This window comes from Cupressus sempervirens, chromosome 6 (assembly GCF_028749045.1).
Source record: "Cupressus sempervirens isolate cs-2001-9-10 chromosome 6, ASM2874904v1, whole genome shotgun sequence".
Taxonomy (NCBI): Eukaryota; Viridiplantae; Streptophyta; class Pinopsida; order Cupressales; family Cupressaceae; genus Cupressus; species Cupressus sempervirens.
This window is the reverse complement of record NC_143123.1, coordinates 136,773,915-136,798,286: the sequence shown is the minus strand read 5'-3', so window position 1 is coordinate 136,798,286 and position 24,372 is coordinate 136,773,915. Positions and strand designations below refer to the sequence as shown.

The 24,372-nt window shown below is 36.1% G+C and overlaps 1 protein-coding gene across 3 annotated transcripts in view; it reads right to left on the bottom strand.

The window, feature by feature from the left end:
* The window catches only part of LOC149551598 (uncharacterized), a 212,635-nt gene that overhangs the window by 68,096 nt on the left and 120,167 nt on the right, over positions 1-24,372 (bottom strand). For 2 of the 3 annotated variants that reach the window (XM_089787108.1, XM_089787107.1), the window contains 7 exons: positions 14,567-14,671; positions 14,202-14,300; positions 11,967-12,096; positions 9,455-9,505; positions 9,242-9,352; positions 7,084-7,193; positions 6,777-6,948 (listed from right to left, as the gene is read on the bottom strand). In XM_089787108.1, the coding sequence (XP_089643234.1) occupies positions 6,777-6,948; positions 7,084-7,193; positions 9,242-9,352; positions 9,455-9,505; positions 11,967-12,096; positions 14,202-14,300; positions 14,567-14,671 (778 nt within the window). The remainder of the gene's footprint in view (positions 1-6,776; positions 6,949-7,083; positions 7,194-9,241; positions 9,353-9,454; positions 9,506-11,966; positions 12,097-14,201; positions 14,301-14,566; positions 14,672-24,372) is intronic. The other variant, XM_089787109.1, reaches the window with a different exon arrangement.

Sequence of the window (24,372 nt, the reverse complement as noted above, 5' to 3'; positions counted from 1 at the left end):
TGGCACATCTTAGACAGACTAGACATGCAGAGGCGTATGTTAATGAGTTCCAACACATTGCAATTATGGTACCTAATATGCCCAAGAAACGTAGTGTGATGCTATTCATTAAGGGATTGCAGGACATGCTTAAGGGATTGGTCTGTGCTTTCTAGCCGACCACTCTTAAGGATGCTATTGATGTGACATTGAGACTGGACACTACTCCTACTTATTCATCGGATAAAAGGCCATTCAGAGATTCATGGCCTCCACAGAAGGCCAACACCTCACAACTTAGGGATGGTCAGTCAGCTAGACCTCCTAGGATGGACCCAAAGACACAGAATGATTTGAGGAGGAAGAAACTATGCTTCTCATGCAAAAAACCTTGGAAGCCCGGGCACCATTGTATGGGGAAGGGCAAGGTTCATTTGATTGAGGTGACATCTAAGTTTGGTGATGAGGAGATACCTGACACTGACACTAAGGATAGTCCCGAGGAGACTCATCAGGAGCAAACTCAGTTGGAATTGGACATGCCAGAGTCATTGGCAACAACCAAAGTGACTATGGCTACCTTATCTAGTTATCCCAGATTCCACACCTTTCGGCTGAAAGGAAAGGTACATTACAAGGTCAGCAAATCATGAGCTTGGTCGATACAGGAGCTACACATAACTTTATTGATCAGAAATTGGTTGACAAACGTGGGCTACAATCTGAGATATTTGAGGGTTTTGGAGTAAAGGTTGCAAATGGTGCAATTTTGGGCTGCACTAGGAGGATCTCATAGCTTAGTATTTAGATGGGGGATTTTACTTTGACAGATGACTTCTATATTCTACCATTGGAAGATTATGATGTTATTTTGGGTATGCAGTGGCTATAGGGTATCGGAAGGTATATTATGATTAACCACCGCATGTAGTTAGAGTTTCTGTCTGGGGGGAAGAAGATGATCTTGAGAACAGCTTCAAATAATGGACCTAAGGAGGTGACTTCTTGCAGGATGGAGTCTATTATTAGACATGATGATGTGATTTGGGCTATACGTTGTTTTGTGAAGTCCAAAATACCTACTCCTCAAGATGGCAAAACATTTCATGTTGATATTCAGTCAGTAATGGACTGACATGGCAGAGTTTTTAGTGACATACCTCCTGGTGTACCTCCAGATAGAGGGTTTGAGCATGGGATAGAAATGGAGGATGGAGCTAAACTAGTGATCACCACTCCATATCCTCATCCTAGGGCATACAAGGATGAGATTAAGAAGACCATTCATGAGTTGTTGGACATGGGCTTCATACGCCCCAGCTCTAGCCCCTTTGCTTCTTCTGCGGTACTTGTTAAGAAGAAGGATGGGACCTTGCGGATGTGTATAGATTATAGAGCACTAAACAAAAAGACAATCAAGAACAGATATCCGATCCCACGCATTGATGAATTGTTAGATCAAAAGATGTACACAAGACTGCTTTCCACTGCCACTACGAACATTATGAGTTCTTGGTGATGCCTTTTGACCTTACCAATGCACCGGCCACCTTCCAATCATGCATGAACCACATCTTCAACAAGCAGTTGAGGAAATCAGTATTGGTATTCTTTGATGATATTTTGATTTATAGCCGTGCTTGGGAGTACCATCTCAAACATGTGGAGGAGGTACTTAGCATCATGGAGAGTCAATCTCTATTTGCTAACTTATCTAAATGTGAGTTTGAACTTAGAGAGGTTTTATATTTGGGACATGTGATCAGTGTTGATGCAGTAAAGTTGCATGAGGAGAAAATTCAAGCGATTTGTGACTGGCCCTGCCCTCAAAACATTACTGGGTTACATGGATTCCTTGGTTTGTGTGCTTATTACAGGAGATTTGTGAGGGGTTTCTCTTAGTTGGCAGCACCGTTGACAGACCTCACAAAGAAAGGAGCTTTCAGATGGACAAAATAGGCACAGGGGTTCTTTGACAGACTCAAGGAGGTTATGAGTACTTGTCCAGTTTTGGCACTTCCCGATATCTTGCAGCCATTTGTGCTGGAGCGTGACGCTTTAGGTGTGGGCATAGGAGTGGTTTTGATGCAGAACAGGCACCCCATCGCCTATGAGAGTAGGAAGTTGCGAGATAATGAAAGGTTGTATTCCACATATGACAAGGAAATGTTGGCTATCATGCATGCATTAGCCAAGTTCAAACAGTATATTGTTGGTAGTAAATTCGTGGTAAGAATAGACCACAACATTCTAAAATACTTCCTTGATCAAGCAGAACTCAATGATAGACAACAAAAATGGGTGAGCAAGATCCAGGCTTATGACTTTGACATTGAGTTCATTAAGGGCAAAAACAATACCGCCGTTGATTCATTTTCCAGGAAACCATCAGTCGCCACCCTATGTTCATTAAGTGAGATTTCAACAGATTGGAAGGCTCAACTTTTAGTTGAGTACTCCAAAGATCAACATGCTTGTGAGGTCATGGATGGATTAGTTTCAGATTATAGGTACAGTTTAGTAGATGATGTTATCTATTACAAAGGCAGAGTCTTCCTTGTTTCGGGTTCTTAGTTGAAGGAAAAGATTCTGCAGGCCTACCATGATACTCCTTCAGCAGGGCACCCAAGGTATGGTAAGACTTACAGGGCAATTCGAGAGATATTCTCTTGGAAGGGTCTCAAGGATGTCGTTCTACGTCATGTTTGGGTGTGTATGACTTGCCAGCAAAATAAGTCTGAGCATACTCACCCTGTTGGTTTATTGCAGCGCTTACCCATACCGGAACAAAAGTGGATAGGAATCTCGATGGATTTCATTACAAGTCTCCCTCGAGTAGAAGGGAAAGATTGCATATATGTGGTAGTTGATAGGTTGACTAAATACGCTCACTTCTTTCCTATTGCAGTTGACTTCACAGCATCTCAAGTAGCAAAGTTATGTTTCAAAGAGGTGTTTAGGCTGCATGGTCTTCCCAAGACCATTGCGAGTGACAGGGATAGCAGGTTCACGAGTTCTTTTTGGCAAGAACTTTTTAGGCTCACAGCTACGGAATTGACACCTAGTACTAGCTACCACCCACAAACAAATGGGCAGACCGAGATTGTTAATAAATGGGTTGAAGGGTATTTACGCAGTTATATGTCAGGGCAGCAAAGGACATGGGTGCATTGGTTGCACTTAGGCGAGTATTGTTATAATACTACGTACCATTTGTCGATTGCTATGACTCCATTTAGAGCCCTCTACGGTTACGATGCTTTATCTTTTGTTGATCTGGTGGTTAATGACAACAGGGTTCCTTTGGCACAGGATTGGGTGTAGGAGAACCAAGACATCACGAGATCTCTCAAGGAGAATCTTCAACAAGCACAAAATCAGCAAAAGGTCTACGCTGATCGACACAGGATTGAAAGAATATTTGAGGTGGGGAATATGGTTTACCTACGATTGCAGCCTTATTGACAGAGCACCCTTAAAATGGGTGGAGCTGAGAAGCTCAAGCCTCGTTTTTATGGACCATACAGGATTATTAGACATGTTGGATAGGTTGCGTATGAGATTGAGTTAACATCTGGCAGTAGGATTCATGATGTGTTCTACGTGCCATGCCTGAAAAAGGCACTGGGACATCATATTATACCATCTCCAGTTCTACCTCCATTGGATGAAGAAGGTAAGCTGACATTGGTTCCTGAGGAGATCTTGGAAGAGAGGGAACGCCGGTTGAGAAGCAAGGTCATTCGAGAGTATCTGATTCGCTGGAGAGGTCTCCCTATAGAGGATGCCAGTTGGGAGGCCGAGACTATTTTACAACATCTAGCTTTGCAGTTGCTTGTGGGCAAGCATCTCCAAGAGGGGAGGACTTTCATGTCCCCTCTTTAGCTCTGTCTAGCAGTGACATGAGAGTTAGCCAATTATGGGGTCTTGTAGGTTGGCAGTGGTGATCAGGGACTCAGTCAAGGTTTTCAGTGCCTGGATTGGGTATTTCAAGTAGTAGTAGATCAGTTGAGAGCAGTTCCTTGATTTTAGGGGACAATTCCTTGATCTTAAGAGGAGATTCCTACCTTTTAGGAGATTGTGACATTTTCCAGAGTTGAGGTTCTATGAGATCACCCCTGATCTCAATTACAGGAGATTTGGGTGTGTTTCCTATTCTTTTAAAGTATCCCTAGATTTGAGGGTGAGACTACTAGTTGGGCCAGGTAGTCCGACATCAGTCACAGGCAGGTGACAAACTCAATTTCATGTTTTCGAAGTATTTGGGTTGTTCCTTGGCTAATTGGGAAATATTTTAATATATTTAAATATTCTCCTAAGTTATCATTTTAATAATTTAAATAAGGCTAAGTGTTTAGCCATTTTGGGGTAATAAGGAGTTTGCTAGCTCCATTTGGATCGACGTGCCTATGTGTAATAGCTCGTTGGAAAGAGCTCAGTCTCTACTATTTGATTATCACTTGTTGGGACTTATTTGATGCTTGGAGCTATTTGTCATTAATGAAGTAATGATTTCTCTCTATTTAGATGCCTTATTTGGGAAATAATGTTATATTATAAAGTTCAAATGAAATCCACTTTAGGGTTCTTTTAGGGTTCGATTTGTCTTGGAGAGGGGATATAAAGAGATGGTAACCTAAAAGTGAGTATCTTTTATCATTTTATTGTTCCATTTTGGACGCCATTGCTCTAGAAGAGCATTTCTCACCTGAGACGCAAACCCTAGTGTTGAAAGCAGATTTGTTGGGACGTAGCCCTCAACAAGATCAGATTCGAAGGTTCCTATGCATATAGTTTGATTAAGGCAATGGATCGATTTCTAGTATTGCAGTTACACTTTGCAAGCAGTGGATTTTTAGAGAAGGTAGCCACTTTGGTTCAGCCTGGCGTTTATTACGGCAACTCACCTGGATCCCATTTTCAGCTGGCATCCATCTTGTTTGAAGCACATCTATATTGGTACTATCCTAGAATAAATTAGACTCTGCTAGTATGGTTTTAAAATCATTTCCGGATTAGTATGTATTGCTGCATATTATTTCTATCACTTCTATTTATCAATTGTTGTTATTTATTCATTGTAATGCCTATATTCTGAAAAATACAAAAAGAAACAACATTCTTCTACAACTTTTGTCTAGCTCTACAAGATCAAAGAAAAATCTACAGGAAAATATAATTTATATAATTAAATATTATAGCAGCAGCAGAGCAAATATCCATTTGGGATATTTCAAAGCTTGCAATTCAGATGGAGAAGTTTAGCTTCAGAGGGAGTTGTTATTGGTTGTGAAAGTCTTTATAGTATCCCTGTCTTTACACATGCTTTTAATGCTTGTGGTATTGTAGAATTTGAGACTCTTATTGGAAACAAGTCTCAGCTGTGATTTCCTGTGTTGATTATGAGTTCTTATTAAGGTAAATTTAATAATAAGTTGTAAGGACAACCCAATAACTCTTTCACTCACAAGAACATCACGTTGAGTGAGTCTGCAATGAAACATGATTGTGATTCTTGCATGTTCGTCACATTGAGAGATTCCATGATAGAATCACGTTGAGTGAGTTTGTGATGAAAGGTGATTATGATTTTTTGCAAGTTTGTTATGTTGAGAGATTCCATGACAACATCACGTTGATGAATCCATGATATTAGTTGATTGTTAATTTTCTTTTGCAGGTTTTCATGTTGAATGATTCCATGAATAATGACCAATTGTTACAGGTTTTCATGTTGAGTGATTCCATGAATTTTATAGGATCCATGTGATAAGATCTTATCATTGATATTTTGGTTGCAACCTTGTGTGACTGTTCAGCTAAAGATCTCTCTCTGGCAAGAGGGAGTGTTGGAGTTTGTCGCTACGATAGAGATCTTTATCTTTGGGCGTTAATACCATTATGGTGACCTTCAGCTGAAAAGGACATTTATGATAAATTGTAATATTATATATTAAGACATGTCATATAACATGAGTTGAGGCATGGGAATACGAAGGGTTGTAGCTGAAAATAAATATTATGTTTTGGAAATTGAAGAGACCTTAGGTTGGAATGTGGAGAGTCTCTCTTTATATTATATATATTGCATCAAGCAAATGGTGTTGTACACTTGAATATTTCATAAGCAAATGGTGTTGTACACTTGAATATTTCATTATCAATAAAGTGTTCTTTTGTTGTGTTGCTGGGTTTTTCCCTTCAATTCTGGAAGGGTTTTCCTAGGATAATTTTGTGTGTCTCTTGTATCTGATTTATCTTTTCCTTATTGCTGTTTATCTTAATTTCTGGGGTCAAATCCTAACACTAATTTGCAGGTTTTAGTATACATCTATTTCATTTTGTGCCGAATTGAAATCTTCTCAAATGACACATCCTTTAACAGCCCAAATTCAAAGACAGTCATCAATTAGGTAGGTCATGTTCCATTTTCAAAGACAGAAGCTGCATTATGGAAAACGCATGATGAAATAGAAGCCATTAGTCTGTTGCTCTACATATAAAGGGACCTGTCTTTGGCTGCTTCAAGATAAGTCGGAGACCTCCAGGAGTGTAAATGTACCCAGTTCATTTTCCTTTATATTTCAGCATGCAAGGAGAAGCTGTTGAACAGTAGTTTAAAACTTGATTTATACAGTTTATATGTTGGTCCTTTAAAACCCTTGGACTCTGTCTGTTAGGACTGTTTCCTGGCTAGGTCATTAGGTAGGCATGTCATTTTGGAGGAAGAAAGAAAGCTAACAATAGAATATAGTAATATAATACACAAAGGGCAAAGAAATAAGGAACCAACTTACAATGGTGATCACTTCTTGAGCTTCATATAAGCCTACACGTTGCCTTAATGCTCTTCTGCATTTACCTTTCCCACTTAAATCTTCAGCAGAGAAATTTGCAGGAAGGTATTTGTCCATTGCAGGATTCCATACGGTATCATCCAAACCATATGGCACACTAATAATTTTGTCTCTGCAATCAATCTTTAAAATAAGAAATCCCGTAACAGTCTTAATGTTAATGATATCTGTTCTCTGCATTGTAAGATCAACATAAGTATGACATGTGAAACAATTATATAAAAGCTAGTACAGCTGGCTCTATTACTTGTGGATCAGGAGTGTAGTCTCCAGACCATAACTAGCCTTGTTCTCCGTTATACTGCTTGCACATGGAGTAGATATCATCACTACTTTGTTGGAGTAGACAATTCCACCCTGCATACAGAGAAAAACATGCAAATTGTAAGTTTAAAAATTTTAATGGAATTACAGTTACAGGAAAACCCCACCTCTGTGGTACTGCAAATTAAGAAATCAAGACTTCTAACACCTCTAAATACAGCAACAATTCATCACTTAGTTTCCTGAAAAAATATTCAAAGCTTGATTTAATATGAGTGTCCAAGGACTGCCACGCCTTGTCCACAAAAGTGTCTTGATGCTCTAATGGCAGTGTTCCAAAAATGGGGCATTACATGAAAACACAAGGTGGCCTTTGTCACACATTAGTTGCCTTTGCACTTCTTGGACACACTTTGAAAAATGTGTGCAGATTTAATATCCATTCTGAGATGATCTCATCATGGACATACTGCTTCCCCTTGATGATCATGAAAATTGTATGTATGATGATAATATTGAAGAGGCACTTGCTTATTGTGAATGTCTCAAATGCTTTGATAATAATTCTCAGAGAATAGTTGCTAGGAAAGATAAAAGCAGGTGTGGACCTAGTCAATTTGATAGGAAAGAGATACACCGATGTAGACCAAAATTGATAGTTAAGATTAACAATGTACTAAAAAATGCACCTCCTTGATTTATCAAAAGGTCAAAACAAAATTTGCGATGGAGTTGTATATCGTGTTGGTATCAAGCAGTCACAAGATGATTTCAGACCATACAAACAAAACTAAGGTCTCTAATAAAAACAGCTACCAAGATGGAGAGATATAGATAAAGCAGCTAGACAAGGTATCAGAAATAGTTGGCATGTTCTATTCACACAATCAATTTCCTTCACGGCAATTGGAAGCCACAATGCCTAAATCCCTTGCAAAACAATCACGATTCAATTAAGGTGGAATTCACAGATTGACTCCAGGAAATGAAGTCATAAAATGAGTAAAGGCAGTGTGAAACAATTACAAGGTTTGGGGTTGGCAGAAGTTATATTTCTTTTTCTTCGTACTGGTCCTTGTTCTTGATAAGGATCTCTTCTAGCAGAATATTGGATGATGAGGGGAGGCTACAAAAATTTGAGGCATACAATTCAGTTGGCACTATCAATTTTCTTTAGCGGATAAGATGCAGAACTGCTTTACACAGCGATGCAATATTGCAAATTTTTTACTAGATTTCTGTTTAATTATGCAGACAGTGCTTGAATGGTTCCAGACAGATGTGAATTATTTCCCATTGGGGTGTAGGCCCAGGTGCTTTCTTTCATTGCCAATGTGAGGTTCCTATAATCCTAGTGCTCAATTGATGTGAGGCACTTGGTCTTTGGAATCATATCAAATGCACAAGAAAGAAACAAAAATTAGCCGTAAGAAAACTTTGAATTATTATAAATTTCATACAAAAGGATTTGTAAGTTCTAAGTGCAGAAATAGAGTAACCAGTATTTTTGAAGGCAATGTAAGAGAACAGAAAGGACAAACCAATGCTGCCGTTGATGATAATGAGGTCAATATCACTGGTGAAAGAGGAAAGAGTGATATCACCACAATGAGTCTGATGAATATCTGCTTTTCCCAATTGCAATTGTTCATATGACCTTCAGACAAGGAATGGTAGAGAAGATACCATGAGTGGGAGGTCCTTGATGTGAACTTCTGGCATTTGGAAGAATTCTATCTCTAAATGGATGATTGTACTGATAGGAGCGCTTATTTTTCACCGTCTACTGAGAGAAGGAAAAAAAATCAAGCCACAGATGCATTCCAAACACCTAGGTGGATGACAGTGTACCAATTTCCAGTTTTTGTATTACTTTGTTATCAGTATAACATTTGAAATTTGTGACTTACGGTGTAGTTTTCCTCTTGCACATTCAGTATGATTTCATGATTCTAGACAAATAACTCTGTAAATTATGAATTGTTATATTTGTCATCTACTCACTCTCTCGTGTATGGTTAATGCTCTAAGGATTATTTAACTTTAATCAATCATGATAAATAGACTTGATATGAGTTTAAGTTCATTTCACATAAAGTCTATATAGCAATCAAACAACAGGACTGCATGTTAAATTATACCTTTAACAGATTAACAAGTCTAGGCTGAAGATTATCTTGCAATCGATCTGGTCGATGCAGTCGTTCGGGATCCAAACCACAAAGTCCAAGCTTTCTGGGTTCTTCCACACACTGTACTGGCAAGGCATAAAGTGAAGTAATCTTAATTGAAGTAAACTTATCATAGGGTTCAAAAATTGGAATTTTGTACTTGTGCATTAAAATCAAACTCACCTGATATTTGAAATCATGGCAGGTGAATAATATCCGGGTACTTCCTAGACCCTGCATAACATCATAAAACAATATCATTTAACAGCAACCTTGAAAACAAAACGTAAAACATCCAGTACCACAAGAGATTGAAGTGCTTGATGAAGGGTAAAAAATCAAGGCTACAAAAACATTCAAACAAATTGAACAATTATTTTAGTTGAGACTTCCCTGGCTCATTGTAACACCTCAGTTTTCATTAAGTTAAATGCACATATTGGGTTATGTGGACTGATATTAAAAACATGCACATATGGTACATTTAACACATTAAGCAAAAGGAAACTACAATGTAAGAGAATACAACACAAGGAAAATCATGATTGATTACCCCTTTCAACCCATCATAGATTTTACAAGTACTTTATTCTATTTGGATGCTATTCATTCATGTATGGACAGACACAAATTGGCAAGACATCACTCATCCCCCAAATCTACTGTATTGATAGAAATTCTCTATACTCTTACAATCTTGCATTATGTTTCATTCACATTGTTGCCCATTACAATAGCTCTTTAGTCCCATTTCATCCCTTGCGTTAGGCTTTCTCCTTTTCAAGTCTCTTTGTGTTGATTTTAGTTTCCTTTGTGTTATCCTTGTTGTTTCCCAATGTCTTGTTTTAGAGTCAAAATTGCTTGAACTCTAGCACAATGCATGGATGTCCATTCAACGTCCTAGCATCCCACAACAATTTATCATATGGCCTTTGTTTATGAGTGTATTGTCCCTTGTAACTTGCCCAAATAAATTGAATACAGTCAAGAAAAATAAAAACATCTCAATAGCTGCCTCTAACCTCTCATCTCATTTGTCAAGCAATCATTTACTTGGATACACGCTTGTCTCTCTTTAGGTTTTCTTCTTGCAAATTTGGAACTCTCAAGCTCTCTCGCAACTCTCTCAAGCATTCTACAACCCATAGTTTAAAGACCCATGGGGCTCACCACAAACTCGCCACACTAAGTCGACTTCCCACAACTGCGAATTCCATGACTTGCCACGAACTCACGAGCCAAGTCCAAAATATAGACTAGCATGACTTTGTCAAGGACTCACTTAAGTTTGTATTGGGACTTATGAGTCCCAAGCACTGCCCCCATACCGCCAAAAGAGGCATTGCCCCTTGATCCTACTAGAAGTGTTGCCCCCAAATTTGATTTTTTAAGTATACTAAGAAAATTGAGTTTGCACAGTATGAGTCATTGTCTACAATCTAACCATTAGCCTTTACTCATGAGTGAATAAACATATATTTTACTCATGTATCTGGTACACACTGTCACCTTTATTATTATTTCATGTATGTAATTTATCAGATAAGGAATAAACAGTGAAAGTTCTTTGTAATGTTTGAATTATGGCTCTTATATTCTCGATTTTTTTTTTGTGAAACTACAGTTTTCTTCTTTACCAAGTCCTAACCAAGTTTCTTGTCAAGTCCAAATTCTATTTTGGACTGCCAAGTAAGAGTTTTCAAACTACACTACAACACTCTTCTAGTATTCTTTTTCAAGCTCTTGTCTTCTTGGTTTCCTCAAGCCCTTTGAGTTGATATTGTTCTTTTAATTATTGTGTCTTCCTTTCCAATGTTATTACAGCTCTTTTATTGTTGTGCCCCTAAGCACCTTGGCATGTCGACATCCTCTCCCTTTCAGTTTATCTTTTTTTATTGCACGACAACTTTGACCTTTGCCAAACACACATGAGATAGGAGCACCCGTAGATTATTTCTTAAGCTATCTATATATTGACTCTTGTGGAGGTAGAAATATCCGGCTACTTTGAAGCTTAATGATATCTTCCATTTCTCCTCTCTTACATTTCATTATTTATTACGTATATTTTCTTTCAAGAAATTTATTTATTAACTTCTTTTTATATTCTCTTGGTTACTAGTAATTTCATTGTGTTTCCTAGTTTTATCTTATTTTTTACTATCATCAATAACACTGGACAACAGCAATCTTGAATTTGTAAATAGCTGAAATCTTTTTTGTTAAAAACTGGTTAGACAATCTTCCATAATATTTTGATCATTATCCTCAATCCTATGTTGTTCAGGTTAGTTTCACTTATCCATGTACTTGTTATTGGTTGACCAACTCTGAGTCTTCTGATCCGAGTCTCTTTTCAATCTTTTATCATTTTTCTTGATGGAGAATGCAAAAAAAAATTAAAAATTCAATACTTCTTAGTTCTTGCATTGATAAGAATGTACAGAGTCTTCCTCTTCCAATGTATATAAAATTGTGTTCCTAATATATAATGCCCATGCATTTTAGACAGTTTATGAAATATACAGGCACATTTTCAGATGACTTTGTCTATTGGAAACAATTAATCCGAGGGATTTTACTTAACATATTCCATCTATTTTCTTCTTTACATGGTCTAAAATAGTCAAGATGTCTTTTGTGGAACTTTTAGACAATAAACTATAAAGCATAACAAGGGTATCACAATGTGCACCTGGTGAACAAAAATGTCCCAAAATAATGGTGCTACAGAAGCAGTATGCCAGTTGTGCAGATGTAAGACATCAGGCTGTTTTCCAGATTTCACAAGATATTCCAGTGATGCACGGCAAAAATACGTAAACCTGAATTATTAACATAAACCCAAGTTCAGAGCAGCATTCTACAAAATGAACTTATTTATGCCTTTCAAAACAATTAAGACTGCCTATTACAATGACAGCAAGCTCTACGAAAACAACAAAGGATTACTTTTGCAGTTGAAATCAACAATGGCCATGTAGTTAAATACTTCTATCAATAAAGTAATGTATTGCAAATATTAGCAATGTATATGCTGTCAAAATATCATGTCTTTTGTAACACGAATTTTTTTATAGACAATATCTTAATTTAAACCCTTCAATGAGATGCAGAAGTTTGCAGCCATAACTCTCAAACAAAGCACCTCTCCAATAATGTTCCATCCCTTCAAAGAGGAACCATGAATTAAATGATTAAGCTGAAATTATCATGCATGGGAAAATAATACATGTCCAGGAATTTAATGGCTATTACTTCCATTACCAATCCAAAAGAGAAGCGATTTGAAGATATCTGAGGTGTAAAATTTACCATCCCAGATTATAAGGGTCAACCCAGAAAACCAAAGCTACAGAAAAGCTCCTTACTACATTATAGTGCTTTTCTTTCAATTAAGCATAACAGTTCTTAATCAAAATCATACAGAGACAGTTTTTCAAACACATGCCATGAATGATCTAAGATGTCAACTGTTGTAAAAAATGAGCACCCATGTGTTAAAATAAGCAATAGACAGAGTTATCAGGTTGGTTGTAGAAAACAACTAAGATGTAATACCAGAGCTAGGGTCGCATAACATACCAGACAGTATTCACAAGTGTCCTACAAAAAATTGAAACAAAGGAACCATGCTATATCATCCCAAAAGATGTAAGTCTTAACAAGTTATTTGTTGCAACATCATGCAGATAGAGAAAAACCCAGAGTCTATGTTTAACAATAGCAAGGAACATATTCAGATCAAATGTAATGTCCCTCATAATTTTTTTGAAAATACATGATTATTTGTCTTTTGGAAATAGGAAAACAAAAAATTATGAATTATGAGCCAAAACCATATGAAAGAATAAATTCTATGTTACAAATTTAGAATCCTATACAAACTTCAACACCAAAGTAGATTACTAAAATAATTGCAAATTTAGCAAACCCTAACAGCACACACTCAGCTACAGCTAAAGCAAATTCCATAAACCTTATGTGAGAGCAGTTAAAGTAGAAATACTCCTGATTTGAATGATTAAATTAGGGCTGTGAGATCAGCAGAAATCTACAAATCTGATTGCTCAAGCATTAACGTCACCAATAATCAGCAATGTAGAGCACAGTGATAAACAAGTATCTCTAGTCGCACTGAATTACAGTAAACACTTTCCCAATCGATGAAGACTAATAATTTGGTCAAATTTGCATCAAACTTGAATAAAAACTTGAAAACTTTATCCAATATCTCAGAGGGTACCCATCGGGTAGTTTAACTTTATGCCACCAAGGGCTTTCGTCTGTGGGGGCTTGAATTTGAAATTGCATTTGAAAATAACAACAAAATGGATGGTAAATGAGGGTACTAGCTTTTCTTTTTATCGGCATCACCAATTTGGCCTCTCAAATTAAATGTTCTTTCAAAAATAATAATAAATAAATGGTGCTTTCTACTGATTAATACATAAGCCAAAAAAGGTCTCAAAGGAACAGCTTATTAGAGTATAACTAATTCACCCACATATGGCCATATTGGTCCCAAAAACTGATCAAGGCTGTCAACCTTGAGAGGGATTCATGACACCATATGAGTTTCAACTTATCTTCCATATTCAAAAAAAAAAAAATTGTGAATGTTGCTTGATATAAAAATCAAGAAAGCTACAGAAAATAAGTTTTATTGTCACCTTCACTCTAAATTTTACATTTCAGTCTACCAAACATATACCATTTGATGAGAATTAGAACATATTCAAGTTCTCTACTAAATCAATTATTTGTTTCCGGATTATATTTGCAGGATTCATAAGCAATGACAAGCTCCTAAATAAACCAACAGTCTCGTGATTGTTTGATCCTTTCTAAGGCAGTGCACAGAGAAGTTAGAATTTTGTTTTTATAAACATTCATAATATGGAGGAAAGTTTTAAGGAAAGTTCCTCACCGTTCAAAATCATCATTGTATCCATAAAGGTGTTCTCGAGTGAAAAGCCCACCCAGATGAAAAGGTTCAATGAATGTCACTGCAATGCCATAAACAGTCCTACAGTCACGAAAATCAAGGCATGTCAATAAAAAACTAAAGTTACAAAAGAAGAGAATCTGACTGCCGGGAAATAGGGGAAATAATTCTTTTTATGATAAACAAAACCCTTCTTTGACCCACCCACTCTTCTTTATGCTTTCAAGTGGAGGTGGAGGGAAAGTTGCTAGAGACATAGAACAATAGAAATCAACAGTATCAATGCCATTCATGGAAGGAGTTGATCCAATCCCTCTACTTGCATGTCATCAATCAGAGAAACTCACCCTGTCCAGATTTTATTTCTGTGCCACTTGCCACCAAAGTAAGAATTAAATTCAGTTGAGGCTTCTTTAAGACCCTGTACTTGACTCAAATCCATACATTTATACCTGATGAGAAATCAAAGCATTGTGCTTATCAGTGTCAGCAATGGACATTTCAGGTAATGAAATGGTGAAAGGGTAGATTAATAGCAACAGTAACAATCCTTCCTATAACAGTAGACAGTCTTGTTTGAGATTGAACTATCTATTTGTTTGCTAATATTTTATATTTTTAAATTTTTTTTATAGAATAGTTATATCCACTTATGATCTCTCCTTTATAATGCTATACCAAAAATTGGAAAGTAGCAGCCTATAGATCTATGTTATACAGAGACAAATATAATCAGATGCATATTTGATTGAGGAGCTCAATTGAAAAAGTTAGCCTTCTGTCTTGCATAGAAAAGGAAAGTCCTATAATTCTTCATTTTTTTCAATACACTATAAAGTCGGAAATATGAAATGCACAAAGTTGATTTTTTCTTTTTTGAATTTTTAATCCAATAGCTAGATCATTTTATGTTTTACCACTCTAATGATGTGCCAAAAATGTGGTGCCATATAGATCTATGTTATACACAAACAAACAAAATCAGATGTGTTTCTGATTGGGGAGCTAAATTGAAAATGTTTCCTTTCTTTCTTGGATTAAGCTAGTTATATAGAAGATTTCAGAACTACAGTGCGGTATGTTGAGTAAAGCTTCTACCTACACATGTTTCACTAAAATTCTAGACCTTCTCTTACTCTTGGAACCTTGAAATGAACTACAATTTTTACAGTCACAAGCATCAAAGAAGATCAACCTTTTACTCGGTCACCATAATATAAGTTTCTAGTTCAGCTTCTTGACAAGGTTATCACCATGTAGTGATACCAAAAGACTGGCTGAATAAGGATAAGATAGCAGACTATTTTATTTGCAACATCTATTTTGTGTAGCTTTTCTGACGAGAATAGCATTTAGATTGAATATGATAATGTAAATGCTGAATACTGAAGGCTGGTTGATAACACATTTGAAAAAACTCAGCAAAATGAAAATATAGATGTAAACTGTTGACAAGAAAATCTCCAAAATGGAGAGGAGATGGTTGAGACTAAAACATTAAAAAGAGCATCTTCAACTATATTTTCAATTGGTTCAAGCGGATCAATGCCACCGCTTGACAAATAACAGGTACAAAGCTCCTCGACAGATTTCATGGGGTAGCATATACAAAGAATTTCATTACTGCCGCTGTTGTGCCAAGTTTGTCAAGTGGGGTTCCAAAGTAGTTATTTATTTCTCTATGATTGGAATATCTCTACTCTTGATTGTGTTTTTTATTTGAGATCTAGTATTTTTTATATATTATCTTCTAGATAAGATAAGATAAGATGAGTTTATTAATGTCCAAGAAGAGACCACAAGGGTATAAAGGAATGAAAAACTTACAACAAGGCAACAACCAGCAGTGGGAGCACCAAATGGTGTTTACGGAGAGAACAAGCAAGAAAGAAAAAGAACAAAACAAGGAAAGACCTAAAATTCCTCATAGATGAGAAGTAGTCCAGAACCAAAGGATATGGTTTGGGGTGAGGGTGTGCCCTGGACCACCTCAGGGAACTACAAGAGACAAGGTAATGTTGTCGAGTATGTCCTCTACAAGGCCTCACAGATTTAGTGTGACCCAAAGTAGGGTCGAGCGCTTGCTTCGTCCCTTGGGCAGGAGACCTAGTTGTGAAGGAGGTGATGAGTTGTTATAAAGTTTGTCTCGACGGGAACAAAAGTTGCAAAGTGTGATCATGAAGTCGCATGGCCTCCTACAGATAAAGTGCAAGACATCATTGTTTAGTGTACCTAAAAATGAAGAAAGGGACCTGCACTCCCTTAACAAATAGTAGAACCTCCCCCTGATCTCATAGTAGATGGGGCAATGGAAAACAAAATGAGTCTCAATTTCCACCTCCCCTAGGAGACAAAGGCAGCATATCCTATCCTCTATGTCAATTTGGTGGTCAATCTCTATACGTAACCGATGGGAGCCCACTCTAAAAGATTTCAAAGAGATGTGGAGGTCATGAGTCCAATCACGATGAGGTACCAAGGGCGCACATTAACCCTCTCCTAGATATCCATGTAGTGGTCAACGTAGAAAGCCATCCTTAGGCAGAGCCCCCTTGGAAGGTTACTCCACGTCGTGATAATGTACTGTCTATATATGGCAAGCCTGACGTGGTCATTCAACTCCTGTTGAAAGGGAAGGTGGTGAGCAAGGGCATCCAAAGAGAACTAAAAGGGGGGAAGGTGATCCATTGCAATCCCAATCGAATCAAGAAGACCAGAGGCTTAGGCGAACCAACAACAAGCTTTGCCAACAAGATCGGCACCCGCCACCACCTTGAAAGAGCAATAGGCTAGGTAAGAATATTTGTGATAACCAATAGAGTCCGCAAAGCTCCAAAGTTGATGGAGAAACCAAACCAAAGATGGTCCCAAGTCTAAAAGGATGAGCCCCAAACTCGGCCAAGATGATACAGTGGGGAGTGGACTGATGACATCTGATAATGTACCCAAGGCGGATCTCGACTCTCTAGACCGAAGCCCAATCAGACTCCAAGAGAGAGGCTCCCCACACAATTGAGCCATAGAGGATGTTCAACCTAACCAAGGAGTCCAAAAGGGGCATCTTGGTCGCGGCATTTGTTATCTCTAAAAGTTGCGCCCTTGACTGAATTTGAAAAACCCAGTCACTTCGAGAAACATGGAAACACTCCTGGGTAGTCGGTGTACTAGAAATAGGAGTGAATCTTTGGGTTCTAGGTTGGCTCCTTATAATGCTTCACCTATTGGCTCTCTAAAAATAACTTAAAAATTAGGAGGAAATGTTAGGAATAAGGTGTCTCAACCTTGGATAATTCCTAGTCTTATTATTTGTTTTCTAAATGTATCTTTTGCAAGTAATGTAATTAAGTGTGAGTGTACATGTTTAGTTGGCATGTTGATGTGTCACTCCACTTGTATTTGTTGACATCTTGAATTGTGTGTAAGGAGATCATGACAAACAGTTATGACGGATTCCTATGACGCATAAGAGCTATCTTTGGAAGATTTGATGACGAGTGAAGACATGTGGCAATTGATCATTGAGTACTATACACTCGAGTCTCCAACTCAAGCACCCTAAAAGGGAAAGCGCATGATATAAGCGTTTTTAGGGTTGCAGATTGGAGAGAGAGAAAGTATATTGTTGGTATGGTATGTTGCTACTGGATTGGTCTTCTGTGTCGTTCCTTTCTTGAAAGAACTTGCATTGCAAGTGTGTTGTAACCTTCTATGTTGAAGATAATACATTGTGCAGGTTTTGGAAGGGTGGGGTTGTACCGGCATATCTTTGTGTTTATGTGTTTTCTTTCTCTATCTGTTTTCTGTATCCATTGTTGACTGCAATATTATTGTTTACATAATATCAAATCTGAAATTGTAAGGATTTAATAGGAATTTGCACAATACTTTCCTTAAGGGATTAGTGTAGGAAGTTGTTTCCACACCTAAGTTTCCTTATAGGAAAAAAGATAGAAGGATAACAGAATTAAAATTTTAAGACTAAGGTGATGCACCAAACTTGAAGTGAGATTGATATTTTTAACACAATGAAACCTTCTTGAAACAGTTCAAACATGACACAAATCTGATAACAATTTATTCATTTTGCAGATGCAACAAATTGAAGGATTCTCACTTAAGACTCAAGATGAATCACAATAATGACAGTAAATTAGTACCTTTCATACAACAAGATGGAACTCAAAAAAGATCTTCAAACAACTCCATTCAAAGTTTCAAAGGCTGATATTTAACATTCCCATAATTTTTACAAAGCAATCTGTACTCAAACTATGAAGGATTTAAGAAGAAATCACAACAATGGCCCTTTTACAAAAACCTTAGAACCCTTACAAATGAGCCTCAAGCTCATAGTTATGTTTTTTCACTTCAGTTGCTTCATAAATGCAAACAACCACTCCTTGGTCGAATTCAGCCTTCAAGGCCAATTTTGAGACCCTAAAAAGTCTTCAAAAAGTGTACAATAGTACCCCAAAAGTCATGGCCTGAAAATATCAACATAAAGACCCCTTACAAATGCAGTCATATCTACAAAAGGGCTCCCAAAAGTCCTTGAAATGCAATAACTCTTCAATTGACTTCCCATCCCATCACTATGTCTTTGGACAACTGTAATAACTCTAAAAAATATCCATGCTTGATTTCTAAAATGTAAATATAAATATCTTATTTTTTTATCACACTTGACACTTATTAATATTATTTTATATATAATTCATAATTCACACAATCGTAATATATATTAATTATACTAATAATATTTATTAAGTGATGGGCTACTTCACTTAATCATTTTTATTAATCTAATTGATATATATTAGAAAGTAAATTATAGATTATATAGTAAGCATCAATAAGTTAAAATATTTATATTTTATTATTATTTTTAATAGATATCAATTAGATTAATAATATTATTAAGTGGATCAAAAAACCATTTAACAATATCATTAATACAATTGATATATTAAAACAAGTAATATTATATAAATATTAAAATAATAATAAAAGTGATAACATAATAAAATATTTACAATACTTTTAAAAGCTTAGGAAAGGATCCTGACATTAAAAGACTTTCAAACTTGGCATATTCCAGGTGTCATATTTGACATGAAAAGAAGATATCCACGTGCATGAGGAAATGGGACTTCGGAAATAAAACATTTTCCACAAAATACAAAGCTTATTCATGAAGCTTCTAGGATCTTTGGGTACCCTAAAATGAGTATTTGATGTTTCATTTTCAACTTTGAGGACATGTGGAGCTCTGCTGCCGCCACTGCCATGAGAATTTCAGTTGGAGTTTTATCCAAATTCAAACAGCCTTTCTGGGCACTTTTTCCTGTGATTTGCATTGTTCACTTTTTCCTGTGATTTTCATTGTTGTTGTGACCAATATCATTTTCTTCTATCAATTTTTTTTAACTTGCTGGGCTGCCATGGAAGGAAAAGAGGGTTTCTAACTGGAGATTTTATAGGCGTTTGTTGGCTCGAATAGCGGGTCATTTCTACATTTTTCTTGCTTTCACTGCTGCTGGGATCAAAATACCATTCATCTCTTTCATTCTTTTTCCGTTGGGCCGCCATGAATGGAAGAAAATGAGAGCTTGAAGATCTTCTATCTTGAATGTTCTCGCATTTTTTGCTGGTCACCATGAAATCAAAGCTCTCGTACTTGGCAAAACACAAAAAAACACATTTTGATTGACATAACTATGGCTCTACCTTAATTAAGTCGGGGGTGAAAAATTAGGTAACAATATCCTCAAAGTGATGTATGAAGCACTTCCTCTCAAGCATAGACATGCAACTGAGGTCAAGAGAACTTAACCCTCTAGATAAGTATAGGAGGATGTGATCTCAACCTGCTCGGCCTGAAAGTAGAAGTGGAGACAGTTGAAAACCATCAACTAGGTCTTGCGCAAGTTCACAACTAACTATCGCGAGTCACAAAAGGAGGCCAATCCATCAAGAAGTCACAGAAGCCCCTCTAGTGAAGATGTCGTGCCCCCATATTTATAAGGTTTAATAATATATTAGAAATGTAGTAGGAAAAAAATAATAATATATAATATGTATTGATTGATATAATCATATAGTTATAATGTGATTAATACGATCAATACCATAATAAGAAAAATAAGAAAACATTATAATATATTACATAATATATAAAATATATGTTATAATTTAGTATTATAAATAAATAAAATAATAGTTAACTAATACATATAGAATGAGCAATTATATTCTACAGCTTAACTAAATAGTTGATAAACAACTATCATAGGTATGATACAATAACATATTAAACAAGAGCTCTTGGCGAGCTAAAGTCCTTGCCTTTTTAAGAAATCGTAGCAATAATGAAGTTGGAGAGTATCCTAAATTAAATTAAAACTAAATAGAGTTACTGGAATTTAAAATTTTGAAATATGTAGCTAAACATAGAATAGTTTCTATGTTTTAAAATAGTAATCAATCATTTGTGAAAATGAGGTTAATCATAGTAAAGAGAAAACAAGAGCATGCTTCTATTTCAATCAATTAATCACTCATTGTATTTATTCACATAATCTATATAAATTTATGATTTATATGCTAGTGGTAAACTATCCAAGAATGACAAGCTAAGTGCAACCCTCCAACGAAAAATAAATAATAAAAAATAGAATGAACTTTTTTTATAATTGATAAGTAAAAAATATGTTACTTTATGAATTTGGTAAAATATTTTGAAATTTATATTTCTTTAATATTTTCTACACCTTTATAAAAAAATAATGAAAAAAATCTGATTATTATTTTATATCTACACATATAACCCTTCCTATGAACATTAATGAGATACAAACGTACTTTTTCAATTACAATATTCCAAGATTTAATACAATTCAGGAACTTTTATTCCTAAGAGTCGTGTGTGTCCTATTTTTAGGGATAGAATTGTAAAATTATAATTAAACTCAGGCTATAGTTGTCCTGAAGAAACACTTGACGAAATAGAAAAAGTAGTGTTTTCACTAATGCCTCGATTCCTTCCCGACTTTGAGGAAATAATTGTTGGGTTGTAATTCCCCCTTTCAGTGGCAAATTTAGATCTCGAACTTTTTGTTAAAAAGTTTCTCTACAACTGTGATTTCTTAATCAGGTCCATGATTTCATTTGGAAAGTTTTGAATTTTATTACATTTTTCAGTGTTTTGATAGTGGGTACCATAGCAAAGTATCAAAACTTAAAATCGTAATCAGATTTTTGAGCTCAAAGAGACATGAGCATTTGTTTGGGGATGGCTGAAGAGAAAGAGAAAGACAAGGTAGGAGTAGTGTTTGGGGTGTGAATAAGGACACATGTGGCAGCCCTGGCGCCAAAGGTGCAAAGGCCATCAGGCTTGTTAACCTTGTCCAAGGAGACCACTCTAACCCCACCCCCTATCACTTGTATCATGGGTTTGATTCCCCACCAAATAATATCCACCTAAGAGCACACATAATATTATTATATAAAAACGAAGGAATGCAATTTCTAGTGGAAGAAAGGAGAAGGATATAACGAGTGGGTGGTTGCAGGATGTAGTCTCAACAATATGCCTTACGCAGACAATAGCATGAACATGTCGTGTGCATTTGAGAACAATAGTTGTCCACCTCCATTGTCATCTATTGAGTGTGAAGTTGTTGATTTGTTGACTGTGATGGTTAGTTTCTCTAACTGTGGAATGCTTGTGCCAGGTCGCTGGTTACCACTCCGTAGGTCGGATCAGCAGCAGAAAGTCAAGATGCAAAATAAGAAATGTACATCAAACATTCTCACAAAAGTTTACTTTACAAATTGTAGATTTCCGAGGTGAACAGATCTGAAATTTGAAAAGAATTCCAGCCTCCCTCACAAATTTTTAACTCCACTCTGTTAATCTGAGTTAAGTCCGTACAAAACTTCAATCGAAATTCTCATTAGATTGAAAGATTAATTAAAGATTAGTCTGCTCTGATACATGAGAAGTAGAAGGGCCATGCTACATTTATAAAAATAGTTAAAAAAATATGCTTGTCATTTCCTATTGACATATGACAAGGAGAGCGAATTTTCTTGAAAACGATATTACAGATCTTTCACCATACGTATCAGTAAATTCAACAAACTTCCTGCCAGATCCTGACAAACATTTATTTCATTCTTATCGCTTCTTTTCTTTCCCGTTTTTCCATTCTAGAAAATACTATTATTTCCCTAGAAATTTGGCCACATGCCAATGAGAATTAAGAAATTAGATCAGTGTAAATCAATTTAAAAATATATTACGCTCAAAACCTTAGTTTTGAATATATTTCTGCCATTGAAAAATTAATAGTAGTTAGAATGGGGGTCTAATGAAAACATTAGTTCCCTGCCTTATATAAGGTAGGGACTAATAAGTAATCACATATATTTGATATATTCTAAAGTCTAAATATATATACATATTAGAGTATGATGATATGAAAATTAAATAATAACAAATGCATATTTAAATAAACTACAAGGCACTGCCCAGGAAGGAGTCATGACTCTTCCCAGTCACACAAACACATATATGAGAAGCGGGAGGATCATTGCAAGGAAGAAAAGGTGGGAGTCAAAAATCGAAGGAAGATAGGAAGCCAATACGATTAGGGCAGAAGGAAATAATAACATTGGACAAATCATAACCGAACCAGACAAGCCAATTAAATCTGAAATCATCGAGCAGGAGTAATTGCTTTCCCGTCTCAGCCCACAACAAGCCGCGAGTGTCAACTTCACTCAGCAAACAACAAACTGTGAATCTCAACCTCCTTTGACCAACAAATAGTGTTTGCTACAAGACGACATATCTTCTACAAATCTGAAAGATCGAGATATCGGCAATCCAGTCAAGATATACAAATAACTACAAGTAGCGTAGAAAGAATAAGGATAGACAAGAATCAGGGATCAAAAACACCATAGTTCAATCTGACTCTTCATCTCCACTCCACAGTGGCATACAAATCTGCAACTATATACCCAACACAGCACTGTTAATTCTGCAGAGACAGCAAACTATGGATGAGGGGAGTGTTAGAGACATTATTAGTAGAAAGACACCAAGGAAAAAATCTCAATTATCTTTTAGTGATCAGACAGAACTGTGGAAGGTTTCTAATAACAAACATCTTACCCAGAAGAAAAGGAGATTCCGCACGCTACAAATCTGATTCTTTGCATTATGAACATGCTGGAATATTATATTTGGTGGGAGTAGTTATATCTATTAAGTTGGTACTTGAGTTTGGTATTATCTTCTCTATGATGTTGTCAACCTGATAGAGTTTTGAAATCTGATTACTCACACCAGCCTGTATATATATATATATATATATATATATATAGGATTATATTATATATTTCTTGGAGTGGACTTCTATTAAGTCTATCATAAAGACTACTCATGATTTCAAGTCAGAATAGTAATCTCCTTGTTTAGTGAAGACATTAAGAGTTTGATTTAAGGTCTCTAAGAAATTAATGCTTCAGAGTGATAACAGCTTACAAGTGTTTGGCAAGTGTTTGACAAAATGCCCATGTTACACATATAAATATGGTGTTGTAATTAGTGTCAAAATTTCTTAAGATTCATACAGTTGAAAAGAAAGGATACAATTCTAAAGAATCAAGGTGATCTTTTCAATGAAGTATGGCGAATATTCATCCCAAGCTAAAAAGGAAAGGACAATAAAATGTTATTAGAATAACAGCAAAGAAAAGGCAATCAGGAATGGGGGACATTACAGTGGTATCAGAGCATGATCTTGCCATCCTATAGGGTGAATCTTAAATAAGGACCAACATATAAGAACAAAAAATGTCATCGATGACATGAGAAAGAAGAATGAAAAAAAATACGTGATAATACGGGGCACCAGTTATTTTAGACAGCAAATATATGAAGCAAAAGGCTTAAAGCAATGGAAAGCATTCGTGCCAAGGCTGTGGATGATCATTAATTAAATTAACAACGAGTTCTTATAATCTGAAAAATGACAAAGAACCTCATCCATTGAGAACACATAAAGATTGAAGCCTCTATTCAAACTCTATCAGGCGGAGGTATAATCCATATCAGAGCAGCCCCAGTAACATCTTGGAAGCA